At 34.7% G+C, this 12,769-nt stretch overlaps 1 protein-coding gene across 1 annotated transcript in view; it reads right to left on the bottom strand.

The window, feature by feature from the left end:
• Positions 1 to 7,041: 7,041 nt before the first annotated feature.
• The window catches only part of LOC143232879 (uncharacterized), a 68,933-nt gene continuing 63,205 nt past the window's right edge, over positions 7,042 to 12,769 (bottom strand). The window contains exons 11-12 of the mRNA XM_076468883.1: positions 12,462 to 12,524; positions 7,042 to 10,136 (exon numbers count right to left, since the gene is read on the bottom strand). Coding sequence (XP_076324998.1) covers positions 9,817 to 10,136; positions 12,462 to 12,524 — 383 coding nt within the window. The 3' untranslated portion in view covers positions 7,042 to 9,816. The remainder of the gene's footprint in view (positions 10,137 to 12,461; positions 12,525 to 12,769) is intronic.

Here is a 12,769-nt window from a genome sequence, read left to right as displayed (position 1 = left end):
ATTACAACATAAAAAGCTATTTATCTCAGTCGTTTACAACATACAAGTCTATAAGTTCTAAAATATTTGGCTTAGCATGGCCAGGTGGATAAGGCACTCGACTCGTAATTCGAAGGTCGCGGGTTCGAATCGCCCTTTCAGCCGTGGAGCCGTTATAATGTACGGTCAATCCCACTATTCGTTGGTAAAATAGTAGCCCAAGAGTTGGCGATGGGTGGTAATGATTAGCTGCCTTCCCTCTAGCCTTACATTACTGAATTAGGTGCAGATAGCTCTAGTGTAGCTTTGCGCGAAATACAAAACAAACCAAACCTAAAATATTTAATTCCATCAAAATTTCGATAAAATATAGAGGGGAAAAACTCTTCATTAACTAAAGGACTTTCAAATAATAGATACTGTTTGAACTATAGTTAAAGACTATGTAGAGAAACATCCTTTGACCGTAATTAACATTACAACCTTTGTAAGGCTATTATTTCTATTGATTGTTTGGAATTTAGTACAAAGCTGTACTACCCATCACGGGTATCAAAACCCAGTTTCTAGCCATGTGAGTCCGTAGACATGCCGCTGTACAACTGGAGTGCTATCTTTATTGCTATAATGAATCAATAAAATATATATTTGTGTTTATATACTGTGAAGAAAAAGTAATATACGTGTAGACGTCGTTAATAAGTAGATTATAAATTTATTGATTGTACTGCAAAACATTACTACAGAAAATGCAGACGAAGAGCAAATGAGTTGTACATGAACCATTTATATTAAACAAAGCGTTAAGCCTTTTTTTTTTTCATGCTATTATACACCCTTGTGCAAATTAATTGAAACAAATGATCATTTTACAATATTTTCAGCATGGTGGCCGGTGTAGGATCGATCTATTTTGGGGTATATGACGAAATTTTGAGGAATATTACGTCATTCAAAATTGCGTTGTAAGGGCAAGGAGACCAGTCAAAAAACAACTTACCAACTCAATGAAGAAAAAACGGTATCAATGGGGTCTGAAATACAAGAACTGGACGCAAGAACAATGGAGGAAGGTGTTATTTAGTGACGAGACTCATTTCTTCGTACAAGGCCAAAGAAGTCTGCATGTTTGCAGATCTCCAGGTGAGAAACTTCGAGAATCTCGCATCAATCACTTCGTAAAACATCTCTTGAAGATGTTTTGGGGCTTTTTCAGCTACTATGGCGTCGGAGGCTTAAATATCGTAGAAGGTATGATGCGAGGACCACAGTACATCGAAGTTTTGCAGAAAAGAGTCATTCCAGAATTCAAAACGAGATTTCCAGATGGATCTGGCATTTTTCAGCAAGATCTGGCTCCGTGCCACACAATGAAACTTGTGAAGAATTTTATGACTACAATGCGAATAAAGGTTCTGGACTGGCCTGGAAACTCTCCGGACTTAAATTTTACTGAAAATCTTTGGGCAATTTATAAAGAAAGACTTCAGGGAAAAGACTGTACTACGAAAGATAAACTAATTGAGGTGTGGTACTGCGATCCAAAAATTAGTAAAGATTGCAGTCAACTCGTGGACTCGATGCCAAAGCGGATTAATGATCTTCTGAAAAATAAAGGCGGTCATATCATGTATTAATTTGTGAGTAAATTTTGGATTCTCAGAAATAAAACGCAAAAAATTAAAAAAATCGTAATTTTCCGTGTTGTTTCAATTAATTTCCACAAGGGTGTACAGTTTATCAATTTATAGCAGAATAGTGTTCGAAGCAACAAGCATTACTCCTCTCAGTTTAAATAAATTCTTTAGTCATTTTTTGACATTTTGAGTTCTTATAGAAGCTTATAAAGTCTTGAGAATTTCATATCAGTGACGTATGAAGCCCAAACCACGGTTGTAGGTGTTCGACCAGCCCATTTGTTATCAACATATCATTTAACCATTATTTTTTCTTAGAGAAGTACCGCACTGTAAGTCATCATTTTAGGGGAATGTCATGATAAGTCGTACTCTATTCGTGTGTGTCAGCAGTCAGTGTGCCGTCAGTTTTGTTTAAACAGCCTACACTGTTGACTGAGATGCAGACCCACTTTTGTAGTGATTGCCAATCAAACTTGATGACGGATGTCGTAAACTGATGTCTTCTCAGCCGTTGAACAAACTCTTGTTGATTTTCATCGAACGATTTGAACACAGTCGTCTATAAAGAGCATGGTCTCCTAATCTCATACCATCATTTGTGCTCCGATTTTAGTTTCTTTGTTCCATTTATTGTATTGAATTTTTATTAATGTACAAGGGCCCAGAATGGCCAAGTGGTTAGGGTGCTCGACTTCTAATTTGAGGGTTATGGGTTCGAATCCCCGTCACACCAAACATGCTCGCCCTGACGACCGTGGGGTCGTTATAATGTTCGGTCAATCCCACGATTTGTTGGTAAAAGAGTAGCCCAAGAGGAACGGCTATCGCAGATAGCTCTTGTGTAGCTTTGCGCGAAAATAAAAAAACAAAGTAATATACAACTTCATAATGAACTATATATAATTTTTACATCTTCTCTCTTTTATAGTAGTTGAAAATAACTACATAATATGTTTTCATGACCTGAAAACGAAAGCCTTTCGAAGCGGCGACCATTCAACCTGAGTTTTTTGTAGATTAACCTTCCAAGACAGTTGTTGCCTATCCATTGTTCATCAGAATGCAATTAGTCATGAACTTGTATTAAACCTCGCCTTGGTTTATGGTTAAATATAGCAAGCTTGTTTCATAATTGTACTTGCGCAGGTACGATTTTGGATTATCGCTCTCCCAGATGGCCAAGTGGTTGAGGCAGTTGACTTGTAATATGAGGGTCTTGGGTTCGAATCCCCTTCACACCAAACATGCTAGCTCTTTCAGCCGTGGAGGTGTTGTAATGGTACGGTCAATCCCATTATTTGTTGATGAAAGAGTAGCCCAAGAGTTGGCGGTGAGTGGTGACGACTAGCTGCCTTCCTTCTAGTCTTACACTGCTAAATTAGGGACGGCTACCGCAGATAGCCCTCGAGTAGCTTTGCGCGAAATTCAAAACAAACAAACAAACAATATTCGAGATTTATGTCTCACGTTAGGCTTCTATCATCGAGTAAGCTTACCCTCTTAGCCCTAGAAGTGTTATGATGTAGGTCAATCTCATTAATCGGTGGTAAAGAGTAGCCCAAGAATTGACACTGGATAGAGCTGTCTTGCTACCTTTTCTTTAGTCCAGGGTTTATCCAAAGTGGTCGATATCTACCCCTGGGGCCGATGAGACTCTACGGCTATAAATAAAGACATAGGGGATGGAAAGTAGTCCTTAGGATAAGGTTTACCGACACACCTAACCACCTTACTACACCCAATAGCAACAACGGTGGTAATAAGAGCGAGCAAATGACGTTCGTTCACTTTCTAGAATCTTACACAGTAATAAAAAATACGTATCTTAAAAAGTTCATTTTAATTTAAGTACTTATTCTATTTCATGCTTCTTAAAGGAATATTAATGTGGGGGTCGATGACAGCTTTATAAATTAGTTAAGAGGTTAACAACTTAAAAATATGTGAGAAACCCTGCTCTAGTCCATCGTTTCTGAATCAATAACAGCTAGTGAAAATATCCCTTGAGTAGCTTAGCGCGAAATACAACAAACAAATTTACGAGTCTTAAAAATAACATCATAAATACAACCTGAATATTCTATTTTATTCCGCCAATAATGTGTTTTTACAATTTTGGTAAGTAAGTTTGTAACGGCCTGGCATGGCTAGGTGGTTAAGGCACTCGACTACTCATTCAAAGGTTGCAGGCTCGAATCCCTATCAAACGAGAGCTATCTGCGCTAGCCGTCCCTAATTTCGCAGTGTGAGACGAGAGGGAAGGCAGTGAGTCATCACCATCCACCGCCAACTCTTGGGCTACTCTTTTACCAGCGAATAGTGGGATTGACCGTAACTTTATAACGTCCCCACGGCTGAGAGGGCAAACATGTTTGGTGTGATAGGGATTCGAATACACGACCCTCGGATTACGAGTCGTGTACCTTAACCACCCGGCCATGCCAGGCCTGTCGTTATGTACTTGGGTTTTCATTTTATTTTAAAATTTTACAGTGCCATTGTTATTACTGTCTCGATTGATGAAATTGAAAACACTTTTAATATTAACAACTATTGTTAGACTGATAAGTTTATATTCTTCATGAAAATATAGATGCAATTTTTATAATTCTTATGGTATAATTTTTCATATTTCTTTCTGAATTGCTAGTTCTTTTTCATTATCTATAAAATTGGGAAAAAATTATATTGTTTCGAATTATTTCCCATTTGTGTGAAAGGGCCGCACAATACTTCACCAATATTTTTAAATTACTGTGTTTTATTAACATTCGGAAAAATATGAAAATTATATTTTTTCGAAGTACTACAATTGTTGTGAAAGGGTCGCATATCACTTCACTAATATTTTTCAAATTACTATTTTTTATTATTGTTACTAAGAAGAATTGGAAAATATATTGTATCTAAATGTTGACCATTTTATGAAAGAACCGCCTACCTGATTTTTTTAAATTACAAGTATATTTGTCATTACTTGAAAAAATTATTTTTTCAAAGAATTGACCATCTTTCTGAAAGGGCTACATAGTACTTCACGAATATTGAAGCAAGCTTATCGTGTTTCTGTCTCTGTTTTTTCCTACTGTTAATACTTCGTTTTAACTCTTGCTCAGTGTGGATAAGACTATCTTGAATCACTCAAAACACACACATACGTATATTTCTCAGTCTAAGGAAACTCGCATAGAATAAAAATAATTGACGCAACCCTGATATACCGACGTTAATACAGTTATTATTCATCGTGATTACGTTATAAACCTACAATTCACGCTAGGTTATATATACCATCGATATTTTGAACATATTTTTATGTCTCAGGTTACTTGTACATCCATGACTTTGTTCGTTGTCGTACCCCTAACAACATGCGAGCCACATCAAAAAAAAAAAAAAAAAAGGAAAAAAGGGGAGGAAGTATCATTAATATTGCATTTAATTCCACTAATTACAGTTGTGGACCCCTATGGATCTTACACATAAAGTAAGGGCTGTAACCCAGTTTTTTATCAGTTCTTACGAGTGCTGTAGCAAGCAAAAACAAAAAACAACCAACCAAAAAAATCCTTTCAAAATGACTCAATACGATATGATACGTAGACCACACAGCTAGTGAACGGTTTAAAAAAGCAAGACGTTTATTTGAAAATTAAATGCATGTTTGATGTTTTGCACACAATCACGTTTTAGTAGGGCCAATGGTAACGAATGAATTTGCAAATACTACCCCTATTTTTAAAGCACTGTATTCAGAAACTGTATGTGCTGATTAGCACAGTGTTGATGTTTAAATTATACATAATGATGTATATACATATGAGTGGGTGTATATGTATGTACATGAAAATGAGAAAAAAACAAATGAATTTTATTTTTAACGATTAAAACTACGTTAAATGTTTTTTAATAAAAAACACAACAATACAGTGTGATCACGAAGACAAAAGTGACCTAAATGTGTTATCGTGGTGATTGGTAAGTATCAAAAAAGTAAGTAATTGTTGCACCTCAAATATTTGTTCCTTTATCCGAAGTTAGAAGAGAAAAATCGGAGGTCAACGTTCTAGAATTTTCGAGATGTACTTCATAACATGTATTATAATTTTAGGGTTTTAGAGTTTCACAACTTTGTTGGAATGGCGCGTAGAATTATGCAATTCAATTTGAATTTCGCGCAAAGCTACACTAGGACTATCTGCGCTAGCCGTACCCAATTTAGCAGTGTAAGACTAGAGGGAAAGCAGCTAGTTATCACCACCTACTGCCAACTCTTGGGCTGTTCTTTTCCCAACGAATAGTGGGATTGACCGAACGTTATAACGCCCCCACGGCTAAAAGGGGCGAGCATGTTTGACGTGACAAAGATCCGAATCCGCGACCCTCGGAATACGAGTCGAGTGCTTTAACCATCTGGCCATGCCGGATCCAGTTCAATGAGTACAGTTAAAAATGAAACACTGCATAACGACGTGTTTTAATTTGAATTCCATTAGAGTGCATGGGCAGAATACATTAATGCTACAAAATTCAAAAGAAACATTTACAACGTAAAAACTTTGTACCTCATTGCTTTCAGATAAACGTTACACAGGGTGTCCGGAAATTACATTAACAAATACTTCCTTGTATTAATAAGTTTGTTAAAATAATTTCCGGGCATCCTATGCATGCTATTGTCCTTTGTTTGTTTTTTCTTTCTCTCTCCTGAAGATATCCTAGTTAGGTGGTTTAGGCACTCAACTCGTAATCTGAGGGTCGCGGGTTCGTATCCCCGTCCCACCAAACATGCTCGCCCTTTCAGCCACGGGGGCGTTATAATGTTTCGGTCAATATCACCATTTCTTGATAAAAGAGTAGACCAAGAGTTGGCGGTTGGTGGTGATGACTAACTGCCTTCCATTTAGGGACGGTGAGCGCAGATAACTCTCGTGTAGCTTTTCGTGAAAATCAAAAAACAAACAAACCAAACTTCCTATTTTAAAATAATGTTAATTTTGCACCTCTTAGGGATCGTTTGTTTTCTACCGCAACACTTATAATGAGTTTAATGCGCTTTGTCCACCTCGAATATTTGTTTGTTTGAAGTTAAGTACAAGGCTACACAACGGGCTCTGCACATCATGAGTATCGAAACTCGATTTATAGCGCCACCTTGAGGAACCGCATCCCTAAATTTTAGTATTCTAAGTCCTCAAAATTACATTTCACCCACTTATTAGGGTAGGAAAGTTTCTCTCAGCATAAAACTGTCAATTTTTAGTTTTCAGTATAATTTTTTTAGCAAATGACGCACAAAACAAGTTGTCATGAGACAAATTTAGTTTCACACGTAGTATTAAACAGGCATTGTATTGCTTTATACAACATACTTAAAAAAACGGGTTGTTTATTATTTATAGGTGAAAGTATCGAATCAATACACAAGTGAATGTTTATTTCATCAGCATAGGTTTACATCACAACAACAAAAGTTTGTATATCCCAAAAACTGCTAACGTTTTCAACTAATGATACATTACTTAGAACACAATATTAATGTTATTTCAGAATGGCCGAGCATAGGATAAACCACAAAAAGCCTAACTCCATAACCAATGAAAACAACAAAGTTAAAACCAACGTTAAGTGCATAAGTACTTTATTTATTGATGTCAGTAACGCTATCATCAAGTTCTGTATTTTTCATGATTAATATTACTAGTATTTGTGATTCACGAATATTTCTATGGCACGTAATTCGTATATTGGCTATAAAAGTACGGGACTCTGCACTAGGCTTTTTTACGACATAAGGCTTAGCGAACAACCTGATACCACATTTAATATGGAACAGGAAATAGTTAAACAACGAACGCACGTTTTTATCACGTACCTTAACATGTTTAATTTCGAAGTAAAAACTTGTTATGCATGTGCACGAAAACACCGTTAATCGTTCTAGAATCGTTACTTTTTTTATTTTATACCAGTCGTAATGCATGTCCTGTATTCTGTTTCTAAAGTTTTTCTCTGTAACGTTTGAAACAGAATTATCGCTTTAATAATTAATTTCTGTCTTTTCGAAAAAAATAACCTTGAAAATAGTGTTATGTGGGCTCCATATCCAGCCAGAAAGAAAATAATATCTCTCTCGTACGAAACATGCTCGCCCTTTCAGCCGTGATGCGTTATAATGGGACGGTCATTCCCAATATTCAGTAATAAAAGAGCAGCTCAAGGGTTGGGGGTGGATGGTGATGACTAGCTACCTTCCCTCTAAGCTTACACTGCTAAATTAGGGACGGCTAGCGAAGATAAACCTCGCGTAGCTTTGCGTGAAATTAAGAAACAAACAAAACAAAACAGAGAATCATAAGCTTCTTTAAAAGCAAATCGTAAATACAGATAAATGGCTGGTTGTTACGTTGAATTATCTTAAGCTTTATATTCCATGTTAAGCTGCTTTATAAAGGAACCTGTAAAAGTTTCGCGATGATTAATACATGTAATGACTTATCTAAAACTCTATACCCATCTTTAGCTGCTTTATAAAGGAGCAATCTGAAACGGCAGCACGATGCCTAGTAGATGTAGTGAACTGCTTAAAACTAAATATATCTATCTTAAGTTGTTTGCAAAGCAATGGATAATAGGTGTAGCGAACTATCTTAAGCTGCATATTAATCATAAGCTACTTTACAAAGTAGATTTTGAAGATGGAAATGTGGAGAACGACCACACGTAGGTGATATAGAAAATATCCAGTTCTGTTTAATGAACTATGATTGGCTGTGTAGGAATAGACAAAGGACGAATATTACTTGTTAGGCATTCAGAGTTTAAGTAAATTTGACTCTGTGCGACTATTGAATTGGTTACGATATTCACATGAAACGAGAAGAGAAAGAGTTGTTTGTCTGTTTTGAATTTCACGCAAAGCTACACGAGGGATATCTGTGCTAGCCGTCCTTAATTTAGTAGTGTAAGACTAGAGGGAAGGCAGCTAGTCATCACCACCCACCGCCAACTCTTGTGCTACTCTTTTACCAACGAATAGTAGGATTGGTCGAAACATTATAACGCTCTCACGGCTAAAAGCATAAGCATGTTTGGTGTGATGGAGACTCGAACCCGCGCCATCGGATTACAAGTCGAGTGCCTTAACTACCTGGCCGCCAACAAGTAAAAGAAAACCCACGTAAGAATTTAACTGATGGATATTACGTAATTCAAAATTGGATCACAAAAGAACATACTCTGAATTAATTACTTTACTTAATATGTTTTTAGGTAAAGAAATACAATAGAATACACAAATACATACCCACTGAATTGACTATTTTAGGCAATCTATTTCTAAGTAAAACCTCACAAATATAATAATATCTGTCTTTAGGTGGAGAATTGTAAAAACAGACACTAACAAAAAGCTAGTTGTTATTATGAATACAATTTGTTTTACTTATTCTCTTTTAACGTTAAAGGTTTCAGTGTAAGCCCCCTATAAAACTATATTATTTCACATGGTCTTTAGATGAAATGACTGCGAAATCTAATTTATTTTGTGTAATACAGCATGTGAAGTTATTTTGAATAGTCTAATTAATTCTAAACTTGTATTTCTTCCTGGAAGTTAAATAATGCATTATTATATGTTCACCTGACAGATTAACCTTTATATATTTACAGAAACAAACTTTAAATTAACTCACGTATGGAAGGTATAGAATAGAAGGTGAGATCTGAGACAGGATACTACTGAGTTACTAGCTGTTATTTAACAAATGATGGTTAACTCCTATTTTAGACAAGTATATATATTGCTGGCAAATATCACACGATCTAGGCACACGTTAAATATTCTATTTCAAACTATGCTTTTTCGTCCGATTGAGAAAAAAGTTTTTTTTAACTAATAAAATATGTTGTGCGGTGTTTTCTCACTAGCACGAAGGACACACAGTAGAAACAGTCAGAAGAAATACAACTTATGAACGTTTCTTCTTTCATTGTATACTTCCACATTTTTCTCCCATAAATAAAAGCTTTTGGGTTATTTTCCATAAAAGCGGTTATACTACCTGCTGATCATTGTATTAAGGGCCCAGAGCTGCTGTCCATAAGGGCTGTTTAATTATAAGAATATGATAGTTTTCTGACATCAAATTTGAAGGAAACGCACAAATACTGTATTGTACCTTTGGAACTAAACGTTTTAAGAAAACTTTTTACACTTTTTATTTTGCAACTTTTTCAGCTTTAAGATCCGAAGCGCCCTCTGTTGTTTATAACGCCGAACAAAACTACTTCTATCCAATAAGAAACGTGTTTCGTTCCTGCGAAAGCCTGGACCTGATCGAGCCATTACGATGTATTCCCTTCCAACACGAAGCCTTGGACATCGACAAGGATCTAGGGACCACAGATATTCCCTTGGTAGAACTGCTATTGTATTCTTATAGGACTGGATAATCCTGACGTCGTATCGGTTTTCTCCTTTTACAATTTGTGAATCGAAGACCACCACTCTCAGTACTGAAGGTTAAAGCAAAACAAAACGGTTGCTGTTAATGTTTTTGTATGACATAAAGACACAGAAATGGCAACAACAGGCGAAAAAACACCGTAAGTCGCAGGAAGAACATACATTTTTTGTTAGACAGAGCAAAATAAAAATGAAAAAACGTTACTCTGATATTCTGGATTAGTATTTGTAGCAGAGAGCTAAAGGAAACTAGAATATTATTCGGTCGTTGTCATATATTATTCACTTTATGTTATGTGAAATAAAACTATTATTCATTCTTTGTAAAAGAAAGTGACGGAAACATAATCACGATTTAATTTTTTTTTCAACTGACATCAAACGAGAACAGAAACAACACCGAGTCTTCAGAGAAGGAAGTGAAACTAAAAAAATATTCTGTTTGTTTTACTGAGTTCGAAGTACAACACAAGCAACGTATTTTTTAAGATAAAATAAAGATAAATATAAAAGCATTTTTTTCTGCTTGTTTTCAATCATTCAAAACAAATCGGAAACATTTGCAATTATTTTTCAAAGAGGAGAAATAAAATAAATACTAATAACACAGGCCTACGAGAGTTTCATTGTCTTAAAATTTTTGCATGTTCTACACTAATTTCTGTACCCTGAATCCGAAAACAATAACCATTTTTCTCCATCATGTACAAAGTTTTCAAAAACGTCATATGTACTTCCACAAAAGTGAATAATTTTCATTGAAATCGGGTCACATTTTGTTATGCTTAAAATTTTGACAACCATTGAGTGTAGATTTCTCTAGACCAGTCATGACGTGAAAGTCTTATCAATCGTTCTAGACCTTGTAAGAAACAAACCACTAGTGTATAAAGGGTTAACAGGCCGCATGACGTATCATTTCTCAATAGTACTACTTTGTGTGAGTGCACTTTGAAATTATTGCTTTCTTTTCAATATTATTTATTCGTAACTATGACAACAAGAGGCTGTGTAAGTGACCCATATATATTCTGTTATATTTGTGGTAAATTTCTTGTAAGCTTGATCTATGTAAGAGTGTATTTTTATTCCCTATTTGTAAAAAATTCTTTCGTGACAAAAAAAATGAATATTATTTTGGAAATTTGAGTAGCTGTATTATGAAAATTTCGTTATTAAAACCAAACCAACTTTTACGAACTTTATACTCGCAAACCTAAGTAATTCTAACTCTTATTGTGAAAGACTAACAAATCAGAGACACGAGATATTGTTTGTTTGATTTAGAGTAAAGCTACACTGGGCTATCTGCATTGCTGCGTTCAATGCGAGGAATCGAACACTGAATTTTACCATCGAAATTTCGAAGACTTACTACTGTCTCACTGGAGGGACGATACAATTTAAATTAATTATTATAGAGGACAAACAAAGTAAAAAAAAATTAATTCATATGGGTAGAACTCAAAATGAACAGAAATACTATTTTTAGCAGCGGCATAATGGCTCATAGAATGGCTCGGACGTTTTCAAGTACACACGTTTAATTCATAGCTCCGTCATCTTTTGCCGAGTTGATATCTATTTATAGTTTTGGACCCAGGAGGTTAAGCCCTTTCAACTGTTATATTTGACTGCTCCAAGGGATTCCTTCTCGTTTATAATTAGTACAGACTAAAAAAAATTAATTAATTATCTGTGATATACGTCATAACAAAAAATCACAATGTTTCAAATACGTACAAAAAGTTAACTCGCAAACTCGCATGTATGTAGATATGTCAACGTTACGTTTCCAAACTTACAACATTAAAACCCGGAGTTCGATTCCTCGCGGGGGATACAGCAGATAGCCTAATGTGGCTTTGGTATCAAAATAACCAAACACACACATATATTATTTTCTTGTTATAAACTTAAAGATTTTTTTAAATAAAATGCTAATACTTTCGAATTTTTTTCAGTTGTTAACTTTGCACTTCATATATTTGAGAAGCTCAAATCAGGTTAATATTAACAATAACAACAAATAAAAATAAATAATAATAAATAAAAAAACAAATAAGAAGACATTAATTCAATATCATTGATATTTGCAAGATGGAACTTAAAAGCTAATATAAAAGTAACTATAAGTCTATTCAAATAGAGGAACCTTTATTTATTTATTTATCATTTTTGTTCTCTTCATTCTGGTGATCAGTTTATGAGGTCAAACGTTGACAGAATTGACTAAATAAATTACATTTTGAAATTTGTCCAGTAGTTTTTTTTTCACTTTTATTCTGAATATTTCTTACGTAATTATTGTTTTCACATATATGTAAAATTTGAAACGTTTTCATTAGAACTTTATTTGTCACTAGGTAACTTACCAAGATCACTCATGCAAAAATGTTTCCTTTGGTTTTGAACCTTCTTGCAAGAAGGACAGGAACCTTAAAAGTAAAAACGATTTAATTATTACTATCTTAACTTTAATGTACTATAATTTGATAGTAAACACTTAAATAAGTGATATTTACATGTCTTTGTTTTAAAATATTTACTAAAAAAGTGTATTGATATGAAAATATTTATTATATAATAATAAGATTTTGCAAAAGAAGTCTTAAATGACCAAACTTTTACGAACACTATATATATATATATATATATATTCTGCAGAATCAATATATTTCAA

This window comes from Tachypleus tridentatus, chromosome 11, assembly GCF_004210375.1.
Source record: "Tachypleus tridentatus isolate NWPU-2018 chromosome 11, ASM421037v1, whole genome shotgun sequence".
In the NCBI taxonomy this organism is placed as follows: Eukaryota; Metazoa; Arthropoda; class Merostomata; order Xiphosura; family Limulidae; genus Tachypleus; species Tachypleus tridentatus.
This window is presented reverse-complemented; position numbering and strand designations above follow the sequence as displayed.